Here is a 27746-nt window from a genome sequence, read left to right as displayed (position 1 = left end):
AGGTTTGAATTAAACAGTAACAAAATGTCCTGAAGCAGATCAAAGACTAAAACTTTTACGACTTAAACATTCATAGACCACAGCCCTTTCATCGGATGCCGATGAACCATCCTGAATTAGTCTGGGTTACTGTATGTTGGGGAGTTGGGGAGAATATATAAAAAGTGAAGCCATCAAAGGTAAGTTGTAATTTACAATACAGTTCTTCTTAGCACAGACATCATTACATAGTCACTGAGAGTTTTAGAGGTTAATGTCAGCCCCTTGAATTTATTCTGGTAACATATCGGCAGCCAGTGCCGATTCCATGGAACAGATGTAATAAGATGTCACACAGAGGGGTCAGACAAATTTCTTATGGGATTTGACATCCATGGTAGGAAATGTGGTACCTACAGGGCTACAATTTCCGTCATCCCTGAACATTGACCATGCTGGCTGGGGCATAAAAGGAATTGTAGTCCAAAATAGCTAGAACCTGTGGGTCACGACACCTGTGCAAGTGGTCTTTACAAGTAAACCCCAAACAAGTATTGCTTGTAATCCTTAAATGCTATGGTGAATACAACTTTTTTGCTTTTTTGGCATATTATAATGCCAAATTGACACTTGTCTTACATTTTAACACTTGGGAACTGATCTCTGATTGCTTGCAGCAGTTTCAGCGATGGTTACCCACAAGGTGCTCATAGAAGGAGTTGCTATTGCGACTCACTAACTAAAATGCACAAAACGGATGACTGCTGAAGGCCCAAGGCCTAAAATTCATGTGACAATAAACCAATGGGTCATCCTACCAAATAAAATTGAACTAGCTGGTCACCATACCAAACAGTTTTGGAAACAATAAGCTAGAGGGCAGCACATTAGCCACCCCTGTTTGACACTTGCCTGGTTTACATGTCTAGAGAAGCCACAGTATGCCTTAAACCACAGCTTAATCATGAATGCTGGGTTGGGAAAGAAGTCGCAAAGGGACCTGTACAGCAGGTGAAGGAACATTCACAGTTAAACCATGACTTAAGACAAACAGTGGCTGATTGTGATGTGTGAACCAGTTCAAAGTGGATAGTAAAAGTATCCACAAAATGCTGAGTATTTTTTTTCTATAGTTGCATGCTTTTAGCTTTTCATGTAACACATTCTTAAAAGTGTCGATTTTGTACTCATGAGATAACTATTTGCACAGTGTGTGACATATATCAAGAAATCAAAACTCAAAAAGGAAAGAGAAAAGAAAAGATTTTTCTGTTTCAGGAACAGCAATTGTCAGAAGATAATGCAGGAACACAATTAATAATGAATAATTATTAAGTCAATAAATTCCACCTCATTGAATTTTGTCAAAAACAATTCTTAATAAACTTCATACAAACCAAAGTGACTCTGCAAATAGTCTGGCTAGTCAAGTAACTTGGACACTGGCACCTTAGAATTCATTGGAATTCAAAAAAACAAATGGAGGAAGATACAATCTATGGTATTTAATAGACATTTAAAGTTTTTCTCACCCTACCCCAAGCAGTCCTTCTACTGAGAAAAGCACAGGTAAGATATAAGCACTTTTTAAATAAGAGTCATCACATCATCAACAACAGTGGGAAGATTTCAGTGTTTGTTATAAACAGTTGTTTTCTAGGGCTTGTTAATTGAGAAATTAAGTTCAGTGGCACCTCCTTTTCTCTAAACTAAAAGTGCCAAATTTAAAGAACTTCTTGTTGACGTTAATGTTTTCAGCAACGTACTCCTCACTGCATTCTCCAGCGTGTTCCCTTTCGTCTGAGGAAGAGAATATTTGGATCCAACCAAATATCACTGACACACTTGCTATGAGAGCCACTAGGATCAAGATGACAAAATATTTTTATAATTTAACTGGTTGCATATTGCAGCTGGGTGCACCATGCTTTTGAAACAGGCTGAACAATGCTTGAAAAGTATTCCAGTGTACATAAAGAGTTAAGCTGCTATGTGAGTTTTTGTGTATAATCTGTCTTTTCAGTAAGCTCTCATGTAAACTCTTTAGAATGTTATTTTAAATGTTTAAATCTACATAGGATTGCTGGATGAAATTTCCTTGGAGAAATTCTTGGTCCACTCAGTTTCTTTTCAATAGTGCCAATTTCCTTTCAGAAAAGTGTTTGAAGTCTTAAAATCTATCTCTTGATACTAGTTTCTTGTAATCTAGTAAAGGTAAAGGGACCCCTGACATTTAAGTCCAGTCGCGAATGACTCTGGGGTTGCGACTCTCATCTCGCTTTACAGGCCGAGGGAGCCAGAGTTTGTCCGCTTCCGCAGACAGTTTTTCCGGGTCATGTGGCCACCATGACTAAGCCGCTTCTGGCGAAGCCAGAGCAGCGCATGGAAACACTGTTTACCTTCCCGCCAGAGCAGTACCTATTTATCTACTTGCACTGTGTGCTTTTGAACTGCTAGGTTGGCAGGAGCTGGGACCGAACAACGGGAGCTCACCCCATCATGGGGCCTCGAATCGCCAACCTTCTGATCAGCAAGCCCAAGCAGCACAGTGGTTTAAACCACAGCACCACCTATGTCCCTTGTAATCTAGTAACACACTTTTATTCAACTGTATTAGTTAACACTTTCAGAATTATACCTTTTCTGTCATGGTTGACGGATTATATAAGTGTGCTATAAAATATCTAATAAAATTCATTTGTATAAACCCCACAATTAGATATGGGATTCTGGTGTTTCAGATTGCGATGAATCTGCAAGATGTAGCATTTCTACAAGAAGATGCTTTGATTCAACTCTAGGCTAGACTACTGTGATGCACTAAACATGGAGCTGCCTTTGAAGACTGTCTGGATAATTCCATTAGTGTAAAATGCAGCTGCCAGTTAATTGTGGAGGTGAGGAGCATGAAGCATATTTCACCCATGTTAAGGCAGCTGCATTAATCCCTAATTCATTTTAAGGCACAAATGGTTACAGGCCTCCATGTGCTCAGAACTCCTCAGAGGGCATAGTGCTCCAAATCCATTCTTTCCTGAGATCAGACTGGGAGAGGCAAGGAGGGAGGAAGGGCTTCTCACTAGCAATTCTCCCTTCTCAGAGAATCATGTAAAAGTATAATGGCTGCTGTTTTAAGCCAAACATTATCAGGTTGGTTAATTTATTTTCCCACAGCTGTGTTTGTGTGTTTAAATGAGGGGGAGGGAGGGAAATGGATGTATTTTTCACTGAACTTTATTATTGGTGGCAGCGTTTGATTTAAGGATGTGACTTGGCTAGTCATATATACAGGGCATACAAGGGGAAAATAAATAAACTGATAGAAATAGTTAAAACAGAGAGTAATCTGCTATCAGTTTGTATTGTAATCTATGGCACAGTTATTTCTATCATTTGCTTGCTTTGTAGGCTGCTTTGGAAAATTTGCTTAATTTAAAGGCAGTATAGAAACATTTAAAATAAATAAATGCTATCTTCAAAGCATTATGAAGAGGAGAAACAAGTCATTTTTCCTATAGCCTTTTGCAAGATATTTAATGAGGAGTACTGATCATTTTTAAAAAAATTAAGAGCAAAAACTACTGACATTGGTGGAGCCGTTCATTTATAAAATTGTCAAGAAAAGGGGGTAATTGATGAGATCAACGACACGAAAGTAAGAACCAAAGTAAAGGATAAATAATTAATTTTGCTGCCATTAATCTGTCCTGATACATATAATATTTGACACAACAATCTAGTGTTCCCAGTACACTAGATTTCAGCCTGTAAAAACAACAACAACCTCCTATACATTTTTCCTACATAAGATACACATGATCACGGGTGGCATTATATTATTTCATTGCTTCTACAGGCCTAAAGCTAGATCTTCCTGCATTACAATATGATACAGCATGCCAAATCCAGCCCTGACATTATGATACTTAAGAGGAACTCACCAAAATCCCCACTTGCTATTGCATTCAATTCTGACTGTTGAAGAGTGCTTGGATTTACAGGAATTTACTAGGCCCCCTTTCTACTTTATAATCCACCATCTTCTCTCACTTTTCTCCAAGGTGCTGAAAAAGAGGAGCCAAAGAGAAGATTGCCTTATTTTACCTCCTGAAAATCCAAGCACTGCTGACCAAGGGACATCTTGAACTTTGTCAGTTGAATCTCTTATTGTAAGCTATCGACAACATTGCTTGGACAGGAAAAGGAATCTTTCATACTTATTTACTTACTTACTTGTTTATTTATTTATTTAAATTACATGGGGATTTACTTAGACTTTCCCCCTCTTTCAATTGCAGAACGCTCTGTGCAGAAGGGGTTGAGATCCCGCAGAGGTTCTTGCTGGACAGAGAGGGAGACATTTTTTCACCAATTCCCCACCATTGCTTCTCCAGCCTCTGGCTCCATACTTCTATCTATACCTCCCATGGTCATCCAGAGGGTGCCCCAAACTTCAGGAGGAGTAGGGGGTTGGGGAATTGATTAAACAACCACACACAAAAATCACCTTCCTCCTCTTCTTCCAGCAGGTGTATCCCAATAGTAAAAGGCCACTCACAGGAGGTAAGGATCCAATTTATGAGGGTTTACTTGGGGCAATTTAACATACAACACCAGAGTCAGATTGGTTTTCTTATACAGCAATATCCTCCCACAAATGGCATCACCTGAAGGAGACCATCATGCAACAGGCCCCACAACCACCAATCTCCTGGCATGCTTAACATTTATGGCATGACTAAGGGCTGCTAAACAGGGAAAACAGGACCCTTCAGTTCTACCCATAATCACTTGTGAAAATTACAGTGACATTGGTATTATCTTCACAACAGCAAATGAGACACTCAGATGTTTAGAACATTTAACTAATAAAGAAAATGAAGTTGAAAGTTTGTGAACACATCAGTGCATGCTTTTCGGATTGGCATCCACTTACTAAAACCGCACTGCTGAAAATAGCATAAGGAATTGGCGGACATTATCACAGCAGTATTATACAAATATAGAACAATAAACCCTTATCTCTTGCAGGTTTACCTGAAAGTGAACACTTTGTGAGTTGTTGTTTTAAAAAAATCTCACCCTCAGTCACTGTGGGCCAAAGTCACCAGTTTATTTTAAAACAGTATATTGTTTCTTAATTTATTTTCTTCATTTCAGCCATTAATAATTCGTATGATAGACTCAGCAATTACTGTCTGTGTCATTTAATTCCATGCCACTGATGGGTATTAATATTATAAGTAAGTTTTTTATAGTTGAAAGTAGTCCGTTGAGATAATAATCCAATTTGAAGCATTACTAGCCAGAATACTGAGTTTTTGAGATGAATGTAATAATTCCTTGCACTTCCATACTGTTTTCATTTGCAAAGAACTATGCAATGTAAATAAAGCTGAGTACTGTATTATTTTCTTTTCACTCATAAAATGACATTAGGGATACATCCTATAAAGAATCTCACACAGAAACTTCTTCTTTTAATTTTGCGCCTCTCATCCTAATTTTCTAAACAATCTTTAAGAACAGAAAATAAGTAGAGAGCTGTATAAATACAATGTGTGCCAGTGGGGTATGTTTTTAACCATTCCACCCGGAGACTGTTGTTAACATATTGACATTTGTATCCTTCATTATAAAAAAGAAAGGCCTAACTCAAGCTCATAGTCCTCCTGACCATGAGAAACTAGGTCTGCAAGAATATATATTTTTTACAAAAAAACAGTTCATAACTCAATGCTTTTAACCTCATGCTCTAAAACAAAGGGTGCATTTCTAATAACTCTTACTCTGAATTAAGCCCTGGGGCACTCAGTGGATTTACTTTTGAGGAAATATACAAATGATTTGACTGTAACAAGCTAGCAAAACTAGCTTTTAGTCACTCCAGTTGACTAAAAGACCCCAGCTACCAAGCTACCAAGGGTAGACTTGTCACCCTTCTCGCCAGAGAGGAATTATTTCCTGAAAATTGAGCATGAAAGTAAGTAACAAAAATATATTAAAATTGCCACTGATGCAGTAGGTGATAGTCTACAAAAGCTTATCTGATAATGAGCAGCCCCAGTTTATCGTATGCACAGAGGTTATTCCGACTGCATCCATTTTTTATTTCTAATTTATCACCCCACCCTTCCTCCCCAAGGGATCCCAGGGCAGCTCACAACAATAAAATTACACAGAAACAATTTAAATTTAAAAGAGCACTATAATATATTACACACTGCAGTTAAAACATATGATTAAGTTAATTATATTAGCTACCAACCTCTACCCCCATCCTTTGAAATTGGCTTTTACTGTCAGGAGGCTGCACACCATCTGACTCTGACGGTTGAACTTCCTTCCCTCTACTGCAAATGTGTGCCGAGGCCAGAATTTTGAAAATGAAGGGCTGATTCACATAACCATGCAAATCCAAAGTGGTCTGAATGAATCTGTGGACTTGCTAGCTTCAGCGAAAACCCAACTCATAACTCAACCAACATTACAGGTGTCAATGCAAGCCTTTCAAAAGTGGGTTGACAGTGGTGCAATAAATATGTAAAAGAAAAGAATGATGATTGGTGTATTCATCATAAAAGATTATATAAGACTACTCTCATACAATAGTGTACCTTTCTAGTCTAGCCTCTAAAGTGTAAATTTCAGTGGGAGATCATTATTTTTTGTCAATTCATACTCTCACTAACCATACCAGCATACATGGTCTGTGTGTGTGTGTGTGTGTGTGTGTGTGTGTGTGTGTTTATGCGCTGAATTTACAGGGAAGCAGCTTGAGAAAGGAAAGGCCAGTAAGTAGACCATCTCCTTTCATTCTTCCTGTATTAAATGTAGAGCCTGCAATTAAATTGGATCAGTCATAGAAGTTACAGCTCAGTCTTAATCATTTGTCAAAGTGATGTTTAACCCTCCACAGATGACGACCCTTTTCTTCAAGCATAGCACCTTGCTATGCCAAGGTCTTTATTTAAGGTCTATTTTCTATTCCAGTAACTATATCGGCAGCAGTGGCGTGTATGGTTGTCTCACACACAAGGGAAGGGATATCCTAGCAAAGCTTGTGGGCTCCAGCTTTATAACACCCAGGAGAGGAAATATCCTTTTACCTGTCAATTAGCTTTGACAAATCCACGTCTTTATGGACTGAGCTACATCTGTTATGACCTTTGAGGAGCTCAGTTCCTTTCTGTTCCTAGATTGTGTCCAGTGGGCGTGAAGGTTACTGGACCCAGTATCCCAAAAGCTCTGCAACAGTAACCTAGACTCTGGTAGCTCACATTATTCTTGCTGCTAGATATCCCTGGGTCCCATTGTACTGCATAAGTTCTGGATTGGGAAATGAGAGACCCAGCTTCAGATTCCCAATTTAGCCATTTATTTAGCAGTATATATGGTAGCTTTGGGGAAATTGCTATTTTTCAGTCTTATTAGGTTGCCAAAAGAACAAATTAGTAACACTAAATGGTTGTCTTGACAGGATAAATATTATAGATGACTTTTTAAATGAAGTCAGTTATTACATTTTAATTGCAAACTGACTAAACAAAGGCTCAAAATCTGTATCTTACAAACTTGCGGAATTATCTGACAGCAACTCGTTGGTTTTGTTTATGTTGACTTTGGTTTATCTGTCCATTTGATGCTAATCAGCGACTGCTGCTATTGAGATTATTATTTAGATCTAAAGGGAAATGAAAATTCCACCAGTCTGAGAAGAATTTTAAAAGTGGCAGGAATAGGAGATTACACTGCTGTCTCTTTTTCACACCTGTAAGCATCATCTGTGTTGTGCTGTACATAATAATAAGGCTACAGTCAACCAGCTATAAATTGTGGTACATTTCTGAATGTTTTACCAAGCTTCCACTGTCTGCTGTGGTAGAATGAACTAATTCAAAAAGTGAAAAAGTAATAATGTATTTTACAAAAGGCCAGTTCATACTGTACTCCAGCAAATACTGTAGGTACACATGTGGAGAAGTAGAGGCACAAACCTTGACGTATAACCTCAAGAGCAAGTCACACCATGCAAATACAAATACCCACCCACTTTTTAATGCAGTGGGAAGATTACATCGCTGTGGCCTATTTACATACAGTTTTCTATATGCAGTATATGCAGCTGCAGGACTGTGGTAAATGTACAGTAAGGAGGACAAAAGTCAATTCTGAATTGTCTACTTCAGACATACGTCTACACATATAATAGACAGTATAGGCATTCTGAAATCTTGTTTTCCAGAATAACATAGTTGACTTCAACACTATGGTTGTTCCACCAGATGAAGAAAATACACTCTACCGTTTTTGGTCAGTCCATGTAAAGTGGCCTGGTATGCAAAAATGCAGCTTATTCAAATAATTCTTCCCCAGTGCAGACGGGGTGGCATAATTGTGGTCATAGGTTAGAGTGTTAGGATTATAAATAGATTCAGATGAAGCTACTCACACTTTGGTACCAGTCAATGGGACTTAATTCTGTAACAACTAACTTGGCCCATGGATTTCAATGGAACTAAAGCAACCTGTCTTAGTCTGCATGCAACCTAATTCCAAAACCCATTTGACTAGCTGATTGCCAAGCAAGGTTTTGACATTTCCAGTCAGCAGAACCCACAACAATAGCTGCATGGAAAGCTCTTCTGGATGTGGTAAAGGAGGCTGAGTTGGGGATGAGGGTGCTGGTCAAAAGGGGGACAGACAAAAAATGCTTACTAAATATACAAAAACCTTGACCATGTAGAAGCTCTCTGGTGACAAAATGAAGGTACACTTATAGGCTGTGCTGGGGGATGGGAGAATGCCAAATGGATTGGGGAAAACAGATACACTTCCATTAACCATCAGACCTCTCCACTCAGAATAATAATAATAAATAACAACAATAATAAATTTTTATTTATATCCCGCCTTCCCCGGCCAGGGCTGGGCTCAGGGTGGCTAACACCGAATATAAATTACAATAAAACGAAATGCTTTGTTTCACAGAAGTACTACCTGATGCTTCAAAGTAATTTTTATGACGTCTTGATCCCTAGTATATTATTTATTAATATTTTTATAGAAAACATTCCAAACTTGTAGAATGATACTCATAAGGCTGACTGTGCATGACTGAACACTACAATGCCAATGGCTTTGGTCATGGAGCACGTTTGCTTAAGGAGAAGATCCTTCCAATAGAATCCTTAAGATGAAAACACTACGGGTACAAGGCAGACATTCACTCTCTCTGTGCCCTAGGTACGGTAATTATTATCAAAACTCCAGAAGTCCTTTTCAAATGTTCCTTTCCACATATTCAGACAGTGAATGAAATGCAGGGAAGTAAAAGGCACTGATCCTGCCTCCCAATCCAGTGCTGGTGCTGACATGGGCCCCCACCCTGACCTCGGCTAGTTGAATGCAATGCAAGAACTGTACACATGGCTGAGAACCATGCTCATGTCAGGATTCCCAGTCCTGAGGACAGGCCCTGTGTGTGAACTGATACGTATGCATGGGACATACTTTCCTTCTGTCCAACTTATAGTGATTTGGCACAAGTTGGCAGATGCATGGAACTGGAAGCAGGTCTAGCCAGCATTATCATGCTCCCCTTGACACACTAACTGAACACATGGAAGGGGAGCATAAGAAGAAGGTGATGGTTGCCACTACACTTATTAGAACCAGATAATTGATGTTCTATTTGTGTTTATATATCCAGGGAGAAAGCAAGTGCCATTCCGTTAAAACTAACGGTATTTGGCTTCATAGATGAGCCTAGAAACAACTACAGATAGGCCAAATTCTATGTCTCTATTAAACCAGAAGCTGTTACGAAAAGTAACAGAAACCACCATAGAAAGAAACAGAACTGGCCTCAAATTTTGTTAATGGTTGCATATGATCACTTTGTTTTCAAAAAAGTCAACAACAAAAATAACTGTTTAAACATCCTCTTTCTAGCAAACTATAAAAAAAATCAAAGAATCTCAAGATCACAAAGTTCACAGCAATTTTGAACATGTGTTCCCATGACAGGTAGTACGTCTCTCTCTCTTTTTTTCTTCATCTTTTTCTTTCTACCACAGTTACGAAATTATCCACTCACGTTTCACTTCACATATGTGATCTAGAGTTCACTTACTGTTAGATGCTGGAACAGCCATGCCCTCATGATATTTGTGGCTACTTTGGGAAAGATGCCACGCTTTTTATGTCGCTTTTTGTCCTTATCTGGATCATCATCATCACCTGTGCTGGGAGAAGCTACACTGTTGTCCAAGCCGTCACCTGTAAATATATAGTGAATCAAATTTTTGACTTTTGCTAACTTGCGGTATGTTGACTAAAGTCTGATTTGGGGGTAGGTATTTTACTATTAACCATACATATTAAAATATTAACATGAGCTCTAAAAATTATGTCATACTGTATTTCATGGGTGGAAATAATTATGTCAATTCAGTTCTGGTTAAAACATAGAAGATCATCAGCCATTTGTCTCTTTAACTAGAAAATGAAGTTAAGCTTATGTTTTCCGCCCTAGAAGGATACAAATATGAAAAACAATGAATAAAATTACACTCCAACAGAACTATTTAAGCCACCTTGAGTTCCAGGGAGAAAAAGGTGAGATATAAATGCAGTGAATAAATAAAACAAAAAAGAAAGAAAACTTGATTTGTGAGCAAACCAAGAACTGAATTCATAGTGTGCACCCCCAGCCAAAACAAGAGCAGCCTAATGTCAATATTACCATGTAAACTATATTCCGATCAGTCCAAATTCATTCAGATATTCTAGATGCCTCCAAAACCATTTGACTATTCAGCCCTTGGCCTTGAGGGCATGCATGTTTTTGACCTTTGCAAGTACAATTCCTTTTCATCAGTTCCACATAAAAACCCAAAAAAGACCTTTCTGCGTCAGACCAAGGGCCCATCTAGTCCAACATCCTTTTCTCACAGTAGCCAACCAAATGCTTATGCGAAGCCTTGCAAGCAGGACAGGAGGGCATCAATCAGCACTATCCCTATGTTTTCATTCTTCCATGCCAATGATACCCTCCGCTGAAAATGAATACGCCTTACATTAAGTATTCTGAGGGACAGTAGGATCACATGAAGCTGCTTTATACCAAATCAAACTACTCTCTGGCAGCAGCTTGGCAGGATTTCAGACAAGGCTCTTTTCCAGGACTGATCCCGGAATTTATTACATGCAAAGCATGCTCTCCATGGCTCAGCTGTGACCTCACCAGCAAATTATGCACCACACGTAAGATGTGTGGTTTTTATGCACAGTCATCTATTTATTTCCAGATCAGTATTGGTCAGTATATAGAATATGGTTGCTCCATGAGGGTGTTGCTTGGGAAGCGTTTTTCAGTCCCATAGAGCCTTCAAAGGGGCTCAGTTTTATCCCCTATGCTATTTAACTTCTACATGAAACCACTGACTGGGATCATTTGGAGCACATTGTCAGCAATATGCTGACGACACACAGCTCTACTTTTCCTTTACATTTGAAGGTGAGGCAGTGGATGTGCTGGGCCCATGTCTTGCCTCAGTAATGGATTGAATGGACTGGATGAGATCCAGTAATCTGAAGTTCAATCCAGAAAAGACTGAAGCACTGTTATTGGGTGGATCCCTAGACCAGATGGGTGGGAGATTGCCAGCTCTTGATGGGATTACACTTCCTCTGAATGAGTGGGTACATAGCTTGGGATCCTCTGCTGTCGCTTGAGGCTGAGGTGTACCTTCCATCAGCTTATGAGGTGTACCTTCCATCAGCTTGGGCTGGTGGCCCAGCTGTGCCCCTATCTGGATAGGGGTAGCCTAACTTCTGTTGTCTATGCTCTGGTAACCCGTTATACATAGGGCTGCCTCTGAAGACGGCTTGGAAGCTTCAGCTGGTACAGAATTCGGCAGCTGGGTTGCTCACTGGGACAAGACAGTTTTAGCATATAACACCAATCGTGGCCCGATTGCACTGGCTGCTAGTTAGCTTCTGGGCCCAATTCAAAGTGCTGGTTTTGACCTATAAAAACAGCTCAGGACCACAATACCTCAAGGACTGCCTCTCTCCATATAAGACTCTGTATTCAGCATCTGTGCCTCCTCCTTGTGAGGTTATCATTGTGTGCCTCCTCCATGTGAGGTCCGGAGGGTGGCAACACGAGAATGGGTCTTTTATTTGTAGTGGCTCCGTTTGTGGAATGCTATCCCCAGGGAGGTTCGCCTGGCACCTTCATTATATATATTTTAGGCACCAGTCAAAAATGTTCCTCTTCAACCAGGCCTTTAGTTGATTAAGATTCTACAGCTTTTTTAATGTGTTTGTGGGAGTGGGGGATGTTATTATTTGTTGTTTATGTTTTGGCTATTTACTCGTGTTTTTACCTGTGAACCACCCTAAGATCTTGTGATGAAGGGCGGTATATAAATTTAATTAATAAATAATGAGTAATGATATATTCCACTCTTAGTACTGAACACTGTGAAGGTGAGAATCAGCATAATAACAATTCTTATTTTTTATTATTTATTAAATTTGTATACCGCCCTTCATCAGTAGAGCTCAGAGTAGTTCATGGCATAAAAATATAATACAAAAACACAAAATACATTATAAAAAAAACAAAAAACAAAACAATAACCCCCATTATCGCCCACTCTCTCCCACAGAAACTTTGAAAAGGATATAGAATGTTATCAGCCAAAGGCCTGGTTGAAGAGGAGCTTTTTCACCTGGTGCCTGAAGGTATATAATGAAGGTACCAGTCAAACTTCCCTGGGGAGAGATTCTACAAACAGGGAGCCACTGAAGAAAAGGCCCAGACCTCTCGTGGAGGAAGCATGTGAAGAAGGGCCTCACATGAGGATTGCAGTGTCTGGGAAGGTTCACATGGAGAGAGGTGGTCTTTGAGGTATTGTGGTCCTGAATCATTTAAGGCTTTATAGGTCAAAACTAACACTTTGAATTGGGCCCAGAAACTAACTGGCAGTCAGTGAAGTTGGATCAGGACCAACTTCCTAATATGCTCCCAAAGGATCATTTTTTGATGTACAGCCATCAAGAGCGTGCCTCAGTTTAACCATACTGAACCTGCTAATTTCTTTTTGATTCAAGTAGGGGTTTTTAACAGTATGTCAAATTACCCAGTTTCTTTATATGTGAATGTAAATTAGCACAAACTGTTTTTGTTTGTGGTGTAATCATTACATGCTATTCATATTGGCACAAACACTGCAGGAAAGGACAGCAATTGAAACCTAAAAAGCAGTTTACAGATCAAGTTTGTGTAATGATTGGTTCTAGCCTTTCATCTTTTTCACATGGATAGAATGTCATATTGGAGCTTCCACTGTCCATATTTTTATGAGCGCATAATGTTTTGATGTAATTGGGGACTCTCCATCTCTATGCTCAAGGCAAAAATAATTTAAGTAAATATTGGAAAGATGCTATTTTCTAAGAGAGGCTCTTTAATCCTTTTTGAAACAATGGTCTACAACACAAACAACAGAAAAATTAAAGCATTTCTTAAAGAAAACTTGTGACTGCCTTTATGGAGAGCTCCATATTTAATGAAAGGCTTGACTCAAACATTCATATTTCTAAAAACAGAGCCGTTGCAAAAAGAGTTGAGATGTCTTAGGCTGATAAAGTCTTTGAAAGCCTTTTATTCGGAGAAGCAATTCACCATATAAAATAATGATTCATAAAATAAACATGAGCAAACAACTCAACAGCATTTAACATTTCCATGGACTAATCCACTTTCTCTAGTTTGGAGAGGCAAGCACAGAGGGGGCGGCGTAGGGGAGAAATATATTAGACAGTCATTGATTAAAAGTAAAGGGCTTCTAACCTAATGACATTGTCTTTCACCAAAGCTTTTCTGCCTATTCTTCTTTTAAATAAATACATTCTATCCATTTCTGCCCCCTCCTGCAGATTATTTTAGCAAGTGCCTGGCTAGGAGAGAATTCATTGATAATTTATGGAAATATCTACTATAATCCAAGGGAGATGACTTTTTTCCAGCTTTGTGCATCAATAGATAATCAAGGCCTTAAAGCAGCCTTAGCTCCCCATTACCTCAGGCAAAAGAATTCCTGAAAGCATGCCTTCAGGGCACCTGAATTATATACTCCATTAGGAGGGGGAAAGCTTTCTGCATTCCGTGTATAACACTCCCCAGAACCTTTCCTGTTTATTTCTGCTATATGAAAGCAGAAACATTAGGAACAGAATCTCCCCCCTCCTCTTTTTTTTTTAAAGTGAAGACTTATGTAGATACAATGGAGAAACCTTTCAAGCAAGAGCCAGATCACCTCCTTTCAATCACAGGCAGTGACCTATCCCAAATAAAAGGTTTCTGTTACATCATTAGCTCAAGCCAAAAACAGCCTTGGCTTAATGCACAGTTTGTTCTTCCTACTGTTTTTAGGCAAATACAGCTACTTTACTCCCATCTGGGAGGGAAATTACACTGCTGGGCTGTAATCTAAGACAAGGTTTTCATTGGAAGCAAATGCTTTCAATCCCATGTAAATACTTATGCGTGTTCAGAGAAGCTTAAAACAATAAACTCTAGTCCTGTCTGACAGAAGATAAGGGGAGGATAAGAGAAAGAGCAAATTAATGAAATAGAGTTCTTTAGAAGAAATTACTTTCATAGTTTTTAATACATCGTTTAACCATTTCCACTTTAAAAAACAACAACAACCTGAAACTTGATTCTTTGTCAAAGAAAAAAATCCCAGCTGAAAGTCTAAATAGCATTTCCATTCACTCTGCAATTTGATACAGTCACCTCTGTAAGGTCTCTTGAGAATGCTTTTCCTCTCCTGCTACCCCCTTCCTACGTTTTTTAAAAAAAGATCACTAAACAAAACTTGAAGAGCCACTGACCAGCCACATGGTAGCAGCTAAGAACCACATTTGTGAAATGTCAGCAGTGACTTCATTCTTGAAGTTGACTTCTCCTGCCGCCAATGAAGGCAAGCTGAAAAGGTGGAAATAATCATAAAAATGATGCTAGTCCATAAACAAGCTTACAGCCTCATTAGTATAGCAGTAGGCTCCACTGGGTGATTTATGCTCGTTTTGCTGATGCCATGAGGAAATGCCATAGGGCAACTTTAGCCAACTGCTAATGGTTTCTGACAGCTTCTTAGCAACTAGTGCAAGCAACGCTGTGGCGTTTGCTAGTGACAGAAACTGAAAATGTCATATTATCTGTCCATGTGTCACAAAGTCCGTGTGGCAATTAACTAGTAGGCCAGTGACTGAGGGGCCAGAGACTCTTAAAAATGGCCCTTGGCTATTCAAGGGCATTGCTTGAATTTGCGTTGCACATATGCAACATTCTAATGCAGAAATCTGGCTCTCAGTACCATCTCTGTCATGGTCACTGATGAGGCGGAGAATCAACACAATACCTTTCCCCCCCTAGAAAGACACTCTCCTTTACTTTCTTCTTTAGATACTGCACAACATTATAAATATGTCTTGATACGATTGATTGTAAAATACCTGAATCTCTGTTTTTGAACACGGAAGGGGGGGGGGAGTGCTAGCTATTTTTCTGCTCTTTCACAAATTAGTCTAAAAGGATTTGAGATCACTGAAGCAGACTCATTGCCTGTCAAATTGCTAGGAGCATAGGACTCTGCACAGCAACTAGACACTATTTAAAAAAATAAAACACACACACCACAAACCTTCTAACAAGCAAAATGAGAGTCTTGGCTCCACATTTCAGTTTCTGAGCTATCAAAACCATGCATATATGTCAAGCTGTCAAACCTTTCAGTCTGGCCATTTGTCCTTTCAAATAATATTTAAGAATTATTTCTACAATGTTTTACAGGTCGTGGTCTAGTCAAAGATATTTTGTACTACAGTTCACCCATAGAAGATTTCTTGTGAATCCTGGCCAATCCCCATAGAACACTGCAGGTGACCTGTGGCAACTCTCAAGATTGTCAGCCAGCTCAGATTTCAAACATGCTCACCTCAAACATCCCAGTTGCCTATTTAAGCACACCCAGGCATTTAGGCTGTGCTATCTTGTTCCTTTCAAGGAAGGATAAAGCAGCATTTATCGTATTCAGGTCATTCAATGAGTCAGGCTGGCCATGTCAGCAGGGGTTCCTCTCATTCAGGTCAAATCTCCACCCCTTCTCTTCCTACAACTTCCCCTCTGCCTCCCCCCCATCACCCCTTTTCTAACCTCAGCCCTCCCCCCAAAATTACATGCACAGCATCAGTAAAAGACTGAAAAGTTCACTAGAATTCTACTCCTCCACAGAAGCACATTTTATGCTTATCAGTCATGTTCATTTGTTAACAAAATGGTTGAGAGCAACTGCACCCATGTCCTGAAATAGTTAATACAAAGGCAATTTTCGCAGATGACATTTCAAAATAGGTTTTTGCATTTCCCATGCTTGAAATACACACATTTGTATAGGGTCTGTATTCTTATCAAACAATGTTAAAATAATTGCATGAACGACTGGTCTCACAGACCTCTCCAGTTTTACCAGCGACTGCATTCAGAAAGCTAGCATATAAAGGAAATAATCCTACACACAAGGAAGCCTATCATCAGCATGAAAAGAAAAAGTAACTCAACAACAAAAACATTATATACATAGTGTAATACACCCACAGACAAATAGGACCAAATCCAGGATATTTATGCAATCCACTCTGTGTGAGACTGGAGGTGGTGAAGTATGAGAGGGTCAGGATGCTAGCTCCATTAAGGCACTGCACAGCAAGCAATGTTCTAACAGAAGAGGAATGTTCCAAAGGCACGTACGTCCCCCTACCAATTGGGCACTGCTTAGGAAGGATAAGCCAACATAAAATTGGGGCCCATGAGGAAAAATGTTTACCACATGTATATATCGCCTTTAAAAACCTTCATTGTCCCAGTGCTACATTCAAGCCACAAACATCCTCTCATGGAGCTAGCTGCCACCAATTTGTTCCCTGCTAAAACACATGCATGCTAATAGACACAGGGGTTTCTCCCACCCCCAAAGGCTGCAACCATTTGAAAGATGTGCTGTTCAAGTGGATTATGTGAGATAAATTAGATTAAAGTTGCTGGAGAAAATTCAGCTTTACCACAGGCCTGAAAATGACAAAGCACTGGAATTTACAGAGCCAAGGACCACAAGGCACAGAAGGCCACATTCCAGGCTTCAGCTTGTAATGATCCATTTTTAGATAAGAATCTCTATCCACCACTTTAAGCAGTTTGTGGAGAGTATGTGGGGGAAACGGACCAAACAGCATTAGCAAAATACCTACAGAAACTTTTAAAATGCACCCTGGACTGCAATGCTCCATTGTCATGAGAGCTTGCCAAAGCCCTTTAAGCTCACTTCCCCCCTCCTCCCCCTCTTCTTCTCCCAATTTTTCACACTAAAGGTCATTTTAGCCCCTTAGAAGAAGACATTTCGGTAGCACATTCTTTGCTCAAGAATCTAATACAATAAAAGTATCTGCTCTGGCCAGAGACTATTGGATTTTAGATTAGAGTGTTGTGCTCAGTTCCAGTGAAACAATAAAAACCACATACAGCTTCGGTTTATGGTACTATAAGGTAATGTGTGTTTTCCCCCCATTTATTTCTTTTATATTCAATAAACAGAGAGGGTTTTAAAATGTATGGCTACATTTCCTCTATGGCATGCTTTTTTAAATAAAAAAGAAATAAATTTGATGTATTCTACTAAGTAGACAACCTTTTTGACTGAAAAGTTTTGATTATTCAGGAGTACTTTTTAAAAAGGCAATTAGACCACTTAAGTACAGACAGGTCAATGCAAGTTTGGCATTTAATTAACATTTGCACCTTTAAATTATCTGCCCTTGAGCCCAGCTCTATGTGTGTCTCTTTTCTCCTCCTCCTTTGCATACTAAAAAAGCCTCGGATTCTTTCTGGCAACCATTCTTGATTCTAGAGGCTGGTTTCACTCACTGTAAACTAATGATTACATGATCAAAGTAAGTTCATGAGAAACTAATTGCTGAAATTTATATCTGGTAAAAAATTGAGGACTGACATCTAATATTGTACATATACATTTGTTGTCCCTATTAGAATGTAGACAGCAGGTTTCATTTTGCGTTCACACTGTTCATTATTCAACATTTCTATAAACTGATGAAGAACCATCACATGATAAAGCAGTAGCACATAAAAAGCAGCATGATGAACTGGGAGGAAACTAGTGAACTTTTGCATGTCTCACTAATTTGAAGGCAGGTGTTGTTTTTAATGCACACAAAAGTCCAAATTTCATCTGAATTCTTAGATTTGAAATGACCACCAGGAGAAAACATTTGGGAATGCTGGTTTGTATCCAAAGATGCCACCATACAAGCAGTGCTGACCTCCTGTGTGCCGCCTCATGCGCATCTTGCTTCCCTCTTTTCTATGAACTGACTCCAAAGGATCAGTGGACCCTCCAATGGAGGGGGGGGGTGCGGTAGACACTTTCAGTAATGCCCTATAGACAGAAAATTACTTTTCGCAATTATCAGTCATATATTGGATTTTGTAGATGCATCTTGTGATAACAGGACATGTGCATTATACCTGCCCTTTAGAATGGCTTGCATTCTGATATACCATACTGAAGCTCTTACTCAACCATCTGCATTCAAGTGCTGTTGTACAGTTGTATACTACAGCAACCTAAGAAACATCTGTGCAATGCTTGATTTCCTATCACTTGCTAGTCAACACTTGATGACTAGAAGCTAAATGTGTAAACTAGCTGAATATTTGAAGCAACTCCATTGAAAAAGCCTTGTGTTTGAGGTGATATGTAATGTTCTTTCTGTGCATTCACCTGGTCTACTTTGAATAAAACTTCATTGAACACCACCCCATAATATTTTAAAACAATTAATTTAATGAGAAACAAACAAGTTTTTACTTCTGCTAAGAGAACCTTATAAATAAATGCACTGCAATACTTTATAAAAGAGTGATATGTGCAACTTTAATCAAACACTAAAGGGGAGAGTATCTCTGCTTTCTAATATGGAATATCCTTACACAACACATGCTAAATAAAGTGGATTTAAAAGAAGTACTATAATACAAATAAAAGTGCCCGATAGGAACAATGGAACTTGTTCAGAATGCAGTTTTGTTAGAGATAACACAAGTAACAATGAGCCAAAAAGAACAAATAGGACAAATTCATTAGGTACCGCTTATACTGAAATTGAATTGTGGTTTGGATACAGAGTAAAGAATCATAGAACCGTGGAGTTGGAAAAGACCACGAGCATCTCAAGTATTTATAAAGACAATTTACTGACCTCATAATTTGAATACATGATTCATTTCAAAAGAGAAGAGCAAGAAGCTGCTGCGGCCATGTAAAATGTTAAGTTACCAACTTTTTAAAAACAAAAGTGTGCATGATCTTGTACTTTTAACAGCAGCAGAACACACAGAAATTCAGCAGGACAACTTTTTCCACTGCTGTTAAAAACAAAAAGTAAAAAAGGAACAGAATCTAAACATTTTCCTCCAAAACATAGCTCTTCCAAATGATTTATGTGCATAAAAAGCATTGAGTAAGGACAAATTCAGCAATGTAACTTTGTGCTTAAACTATCCCACAACACAACACAAAACTATCTAGGCATCCAGTCACAATTCACTTGTAGCCTACATCTGAGAAAAGAACCACTGTGCAAAACTATTCATTTTGCACATGCAGGTACTCATGGCAAAGCACTTCAAGGGCATGCCCCAGAGGCAAAACAGTATTGCGTGGTCGCCCATAAAGCTCAACCCTTCCACAGGGCCAAATGTGTCCAATTTTTTTCTGCCAAGAGAGAACGAAGGCAAATAATACTGCTGACAACATGTACTGATTCGGTGAGACTTAACAACATGAGACCTGCAACACAGGTGCTTGAGACACTCCCTCCTTTTCTCTCACAGGCCTGGACAAGGAAAATTACCCATACCTGGGAAAGGGGTGGGAAGAGGGGCCTGCTTTCTACCAGCGAGGATACAGTCACATTGTTTAGCCTGGAGTTTTGCTTTAGGGGCATGATAACATCTCAACAACCTCATTTTCTTTCACTCACTCGAAGTTTACAGTCCCAAGTAGCCTATCAGCGATATGTAGTTAGTTATCAAAACCAAAGAAGCTGAAGGAAACAGGATGGTAGCTTACCCTGCTTCAAAGGTACGCTGATTGTTACAACGAGAAATGAGTTTAAAAACGCATGCAATTTTTCTTTTCTTAAGAAGTGCAGTGCCAGCTCTTGAAGCTGTTGCTACACTTTTCGCATCACCAGCAAACCAATGCTATGTTCCCTTTGCTCTAGGCAACACCATTGTCTTCCCCTGCAAATAATGCACACCATGTATAGAAGCTTCCCCTCAGCATAGACATTTGCAAAGGACGCCTTACCTGTGTAAAATTGCTTCTTGGCAATATCTGTCACAAACTGATACAATCTGATACAAACAAGACATTGTCTCATCCATCTGAACACAAATGAAACTTAACTTCAGCCTCTTACAATGTTTTTAGATGTGTATGTACACACACACACACACACACACACACACACCCCTATAAGTTTATTAATCTACATCAACTCTGTAAATGTACCATTTGATAGATTTTTTTAACACCTGTTTTATGTATGTGAGTAGATTGTTTCTTTGGTTAACTAGAGCATCGTGTGAGTTAACAGAATCAAACGATTCAGAGGAGCCAAACTATCTCCTGATCCGGAGTTAGATTTTAATGTAATTAAAATTTGAATAATATTTAAAAGCATGGGACTAAAACACAGAGTAAGTATGAAATAAGACTATAGATTGCATTAGTTAATTCATACCATATTTCTTTTCTGTTAATCAATTAATTAAAATATTTATACCCCATCTTTCCAAGGGGAATACTCAAGGAGACTTAATGCATAAATTAATAAAAATGAAAATAAAATAAAACAAGTAGGAAATAACGTAAATAAATAGATGCAGCGGTGGGAGAAGCAGTAGAAAATAATTCCACAGTCCACATTAGAGAAACCCAAAGGCTTCCCAAGGAAGTCTTTGCTGCAAACCGGAACAGTGACAAAGACAGATAGAATCTCTTTAGGGAGGCAATTCCACAACCTAGGTGCTGCAGTCAAGATGCGCTGATTCAGCCCCACCTGCCACACTCCAAATGATGAACAGGGACCCTGTTGTTGAACCGAGTACTCCGGTAGGTATCAGAAAAACTCACATCAGATAATAATCTAGCCAGTGCATTTTAAACTTGGTCTACTGTGAGGATGGATTTATGCCTGTACAGGTGTTCCAATACATTTAGTATCACATCTAAAAATGACTTATGTGCTAGATCCATAAAGCACATAGTGTTAACTACACTGGTAGTGCATTACAAGAGTCACAATGTTCTGGCTTGCTAACACTCAACATGTATAGAGAGCATAAAAAGTAAGAATCTTGTAAATGAGACATCAACCACCTGCACATAGAAGTGTTTTTCATGTGACAATCTCATGCTTAGACATCCAGTAGCCATTTCAAGGAGATAAATCCTCCAGTAATTTATCTGAACTGGGTTCATCAGGGCTTAGCCCTGGAGCCAATGTTCAGCTCCAGCAACAAGTCTGGGAATGCAAAGGTAATTGTAATGAAAACAACACATCTGCAGAATGTGTTTCTTCACCACTGAGCAGCAGCAACCAGTCTGCAGACATCTGTGATTATAGCCTTAATTGGGTATTATACCCTCATGTCCCTGCCAGCCAAAGCCCCTTTCCATCCACACTTTTGGGGGTGCCTGAAGAAGGAAGCATGCTACCCTGCTATATGTATAGGCTTCACCCCCTATGTACAACCATGAGTTATTTGGGTTCTGTATCACAGGGAAAACCTACAACCTGCCATATGGACCTCTCCTCTATGCATGGATGGCAGAGATCAGGATGGGAAGAAGAGACCTGGGTCTGCTCTCCTCTTGCGCATTGTCATTTGGATGAGCAAACAGCGCCCAAACAGGGATCAAGTGTTAAGGGCCCAAACAGCGGTCAAGTTTCAACCCAGCACCCTGTCCCCAAGTTCACTGCAAAGATCTCAGCTATGCTCTCTTCTGTCGCACCGTGGCTGGAAGCGCCTGCCTGCTCTAAAGCTAAGCATGACATGTTATCTCCACTCACCACTTTCTTCTCCCAAGTCCCCTGGCCTGTACATAGGATCCGGAGATTGTGGCATGTCCCTCTGGATTTCTGTTTTTAATTGTGTGCACGAAGCTTTCACTGTTGAAGAAAACCAACGCACCTCTGCTGCCACGCACACCACCTTGCCTCTGTGACTGAAGGGACCTGGGGCCACATAATGTCAGTGCGCCAGCCCCAAAGCATGATTACACCACACACGCATGCCACCGCAGATGTTGGGAGGCTGGCCCTCTGATTTAGAATGGGGGGGCTTGGCACCCATGCCCCCCCAAACGTGGCACCTATGTCTGCTGCTGAACTCACGCTTCCCCTACCCCACCGACTCGGTCCAAGAACTTATTCCCATCTTGCGCATTATTAGAGCGGATGATAGTTGAGTGGACAAGGGGATGGCTTTATGAGTTCTGTGAAGTTGCAACAAAACTTGAATAGTTTCAAGAAAGTTTATTTGTTTGTAAACAAACAATCTACAGAACAGAGAATATTAACAAAACAGCATTATCCCACGAGATCATAAAACTGCTGATGGAGTGAACTCTAAACATATGTTCAGTGAATCAGATATCCAAAAATCCCCTTCTCTTTCTGCAGGTTTCAGCCAAGTCCCTCTGAATCAATGGAAGACAATGTTTGTGGAGGGCCTATCACACAGCATACGATGCCAGAAATCTTTAGTTGTTAGAAGTGCATTCGTTGTTTATCCAGATTTTCTGGATGACATCTAAAATACCTTTTAGATTAATCTACGTACATGATACATTAATGAAAGGAGGCTACATGGAAGCAGACAGTAGATTAGAATGTGATAAAAAAAAAACCCAACAACAGATAAGAAAAACAAATAGATGATGGGAATATAAATAGCTGGTCTCTAGGCTCCCATCTTTAAAATTATGTAAACAGGGTATGGGGGAAATGAATATATTAAAACACACTTAACATTAAAATAAACTGAATAGCAATTAAGAATCGGAAGCTTAAAGTATGCCTGAACAAGAAGAAAAGCAGGAAGCAGAGAACCACTGGCTCAAAAGAACAAGTTTTAACACATTCTCTGCTGTGCATGTTGTTTGTTTTTCTAATCTTAGAAAATTAGGTGTGCAAGTCAAATCTGCCCCCAGGCAGCTTTAACTCCAGCGACCTGCCCTCATTCTGCAGAACACCCTGGGTCTTGCTGACCTTGCCAGTAACACAGAGGTCATATTTTCACATGGATGAACTGATCTTGAACAATTTCTCCAATGTATTAAGTACAAAACAGGCTTTTCTTCAACATCAAGCATGCATGACTTACCCTTGCACCTCTCCCCAACATAACACACGTTTTGGGAGGTAAGGGGTCGAGGACCCCCGCACACTACCTACTAGCACCGAGGTGCACATGTGTCCTCTTTTGCAGTTTACCAGGATACGGATACAGAATGAGGTTGTTCTACATTCACTTTTATTTGTTTTTATTAGGCGTCACCTTCAACAAGCCAGGGTCAAAGTGTCATGTAAAGGTTGTTTGTTTCTATTTGCAGTAATTGATATGAGAAACTTGTGGCTGTGATAAATTATGTTTCATAGCACGATAGGAAAGAAAAGCCACTGGGGTGACACAGTATTTAGTTGTTCCCATTTTCAGCCAAAAAAAATTAAGAAGGGGTAAATTCCAGGCCAATTCCCACTTTCTCATGAATTTCACAGAGAAGAACCATCACAATTTCTTCTGTAGTGTAGTATGTATAAAGACACCATTTTTATTTATTCATCTAAAATATTTGTAACCTACTCTCCATTGTTCGTACAATCCCAAAGTGAGAAATATAAGACTACAACAAGCTATATTTCATCTAAACGGAACTTAATGTAAGAAAATACAATATACTAACAGCATAACTACATGCTGAACAAGGGGCACCACTGTAGTTAAATGCTTGTGTGAATAGCTATGTTTTTACTATTGCAAGGTTAATCTGGAAGCTTCTGAAAACAACAGAAGAAACTGAGTATGTTCAGAATAGCTAGGCAACCTTGTATTTATTGAGTGGGGCAACATTTAGATCTGTTTAACCTATTGCTAATGTTCCCTCAAGATAATTTTACGGGTTGGATATCTTGTCACCTGAGCCCAAGCAAAATAGCTCCGCACTAGGGAAGGAACTTCAAGCGCCCTCTCCAACCCAAACGGCATATAGTGGATAACAAATAAACTATTTTTTTTGTTCTTATCAGCAAATTCACTGGTTCAGATTCATATTTTACTACACCTGTATTACAGTCACCAGTAAAAAATTGTCATGAAGTCCAATCCACATTGCCAGAGCAAAATATAGATGTTTAGGTGATGTGAGGTTACTCTAATCCTGCCATTACAACACATACCAGTATCAGTTGGCCAGACCGGAATTATTTCTACTACAAATTGTTGTTGTTGTTCCTATACCACCCTTCATTTGAAGAAGACAGGGTGGTTTACAATATAAAAACACAACAATACACAACATAATGACAAACAACAACACACACCCCAGTTTTAAAGGCCATAGTATTCATTATTTCTGTCTGACCTTCTTGTGCCCTTGTGCTATTCAGGGCACCTTACAACAATTTACAATCCACAATCCATTAAAAAAGTAACAATTGCAGAGGAAGAATGTCTTCACCAGCCAGCAAAAGACAGAGTGAAGTCTATCCACATTTCATGGGGCATTCCATTGTACTAGTTTAGCCACCGAGAAGGCCCCGTTATTTACAGAAGGGCCTCTGCTTCTGATCTGGGGACATAAGCAGGATGGTAGTGGAGGAGGTATGGCCTCAGGTATCCTGGGTTCAAACCATTTAGGGCTTTAAAAGCAACCACCAACACATTGCGTTGTGCCCCAGTGCAGGCAGTACATGAAAGGTATAACATGGGTTTAATACTGGCACACACACATACACACACACTTCCTGCATTGCAGACCTGCAGCTTCTGAAGGCACTTTTAGGCAGAGCACTAGATGAACCCTTTGGTACTTCAAAACTGATTTTTCAAGGGGAGTGCAACCCCATTAAAAATAGGTTGAATCCCTATTCCAGGAGCACATCTGTCCTAAGTCTCAGTTTCTTAGCCCTCGTGCAGCCCATTAACAAGCAACCATGCAGCAGCATTCTGCAGGTTCCATGTCAAGCACAATGGATGCCCCACGAAGAACGCATTGCAGTAATCCAGTACTGAAGCCACCAGTACTGGGCTACTGGTCACACTGGTTCAAGAATGGCCACAGTCATTTTGGTGCTTCTATATGATGACATGATGCTATATAGCCAATCAGATCTAACTATGTGATGATATTACTGAGGAAAAATAAAGCCCTCTCACAGAATGGAGAGAGAGAAGAAAGAAAGCATATTCCCGTTGCCTGTGCACATAGATCATACTCCCTTACCATGCAATGCTGATGGTTTCATTCTTTATTAAAACTGCATGGTAATTTTCACCCGAGTCTAGTTCTATTTAAAGGATTATTTGAAGACAGAATGGAAATGGGAATCTGCAGCCTGGTTGCTTTGGTAACCAGGATCCATTCCTTCTTCTCTGGACACCTACTGCTTTATAGTCTTGCAAACTTCTTCCAAAAAAGGTGTGGAAATGTTCATGACGCATGCCTTCCCACTGTGGTTCAGCAGTAGTAATGCTGTGTCCCAGGCAGTCCCAAGGGACTGGAGCTTCCTCACGTTATTGAGGTGATGCAAAAACTTCTGTATGCTAACAAGGCAACAGAGGAATGGAATTTCCATATACAGTGGTACCTTGGTTTAAGAACAGCCCTGTTTACGAACAATTCGGTATACGAATTCTGCAAAACCTGAAGTAGTATTCCAGTTAGCAAACTTGACCTCGGTTTATGAACGGAAGCCGAACGGTGGAAGGGCACCGGCAGAGGGAGGCCTCATTAGGGAAAGCGCACCTCGGTTTAAGAACGGCTTTGGTTTAAGAACGGACTTCCGGAATGGATTAAGTTTGTAAACCGAGATACCACTGTAATAATTAATGCAAAAGGCATAGGAACCATAGGAACTGGGCCTCAACCCTTAAACCACCTTCATCAGTGAGCATTACTGCCTAAACAAGGAAGAATCTATAGAGCTAATCTATGGAGCTCATTATGAAAAGGGGGGGGGCAGCTTCATTACACTGTGTAACAGCTTTTGCAAAGTACAAAATAGGCAAATTTTGTCCTACTGCTCAATATAAATGAATTATAAATATGTGGCATGCAGATGCCAGGGCAATTTCCTCATATGCAAATTTAAATAAGGAAGAGGGGAAATGCCTATTTTTTTATTGCTATAAAATTACAATCCATTTCCAGGTTATTTATAATAGGTTTCAGATTTTGGGGACAGGAACCAATTTCCCTGCTATTCTAGTGTTCTGAAAGGTTCAGTCTAGTTTCTAGGAGGGGACAACACCAGTATCATTCCTGCCATATGACCATAGGCTTCTGAGCAGCACTGGAAAGAACATGGGACAATGGCCTCCACATCAAGAAAAGTAACATGATAAAGGACCTCTCAACATGACAGCATAGGGTAGATTAGTATGTGGCTAATCATGAGATGATTAATTCAAATCAGATGGGCACTGCAATAAGAGGATGGCTTATCTATTTCCTCTTCGAGGTGTAAGAGGGCTAAAAGCATCATCATCCTGGAGGGAAAGGTTGTGAGGGAACTCTTGAGGATGGGCCATAGCTCCATGGTACAACATCTGCTCTGCATGTATAAGGTGGTATACAAATTTTGATGATGATGATGATGATGATGATGATGATGATGAAAATGGCCTCAGTTTCCAACCCTGGCATCTCCAGGTAGAGCTGAGAATGTCCCCTTTCTGAAATCCTGGAGATCTGCTGCAAGTCAGTGTAGGTAATACTGAGCTAGCTGAACCAATCAATGGTCTGACCATGTGCCTAGGGTCATTCATAAACTTAAAATACCATGTTGAAGAGGAACACAGAAAACAAGACTCTAGACTTCAGAAAAACAACTAGACCTCTGCCCAGGAAATCTAAACACAGAACATTGTGAGAGGGACATTCTGCATCAGAGCCATGCTAGCATCCTAACACAATTATTAGCCCTGAAGGACTATCAAGTTCAAAGATAGGGACACAACACTGCCTCAAATTTCATAAATGTAGATGCAGATATACAAAACTGCAAACATTTCTAAGTATTATGCACATTCACAGTTTCTCAAAGGGGCATTGTTAAAGTAAAAAGTTTAATGTGCATGAAATGTCATTTTTGTATGCACCGGTTAAAACTTATGTAAAGGTCTGCATTTCCAAAGCAGAGAAGTTTATATTAAGCGAGAGGTTCCACTCTAGGTGAAAGCAGAAGGCTAGTGTTTTTCTCAGAGCAAGAGAGGAACCTTGAGAAGTCAGTGATGGTTAACGGTGGCAGATGAAGTTACCAGTAAGTTCCGCAATGATGAACAACTTTAGTTTCTCTCTCTGGGACCAAAGAGAGGAAAG

At 39.7% G+C, this 27746-nt stretch overlaps 1 protein-coding gene across 4 annotated transcripts in view; it reads right to left on the bottom strand.

Moving 5' to 3' along the window:
• The window catches only part of MEIS1 (Meis homeobox 1), a 147710-nt gene that overhangs the window by 62830 nt on the left and 57134 nt on the right, over positions 1-27746 (bottom strand). For all 4 annotated transcript variants that reach the window (XM_080999182.1, XM_080999184.1, XM_080999181.1 and 1 more), the window contains one exon: positions 10115-10260. In XM_080999182.1, the coding sequence (XP_080855308.1) occupies positions 10115-10260 (146 nt within the window). The remainder of the gene's footprint in view (positions 1-10114; positions 10261-27746) is intronic.

Source organism: Podarcis pityusensis (assembly GCF_964106645.2).
Source record: "Podarcis pityusensis genome assembly, chromosome: 3".
Classification (NCBI taxonomy): Eukaryota; Metazoa; Chordata; class Lepidosauria; order Squamata; family Lacertidae; genus Podarcis; species Podarcis pityusensis.
The sequence above is the reverse complement of the archived record's forward strand: the minus strand, read 5'-3'. Positions and strand labels throughout refer to the sequence as shown.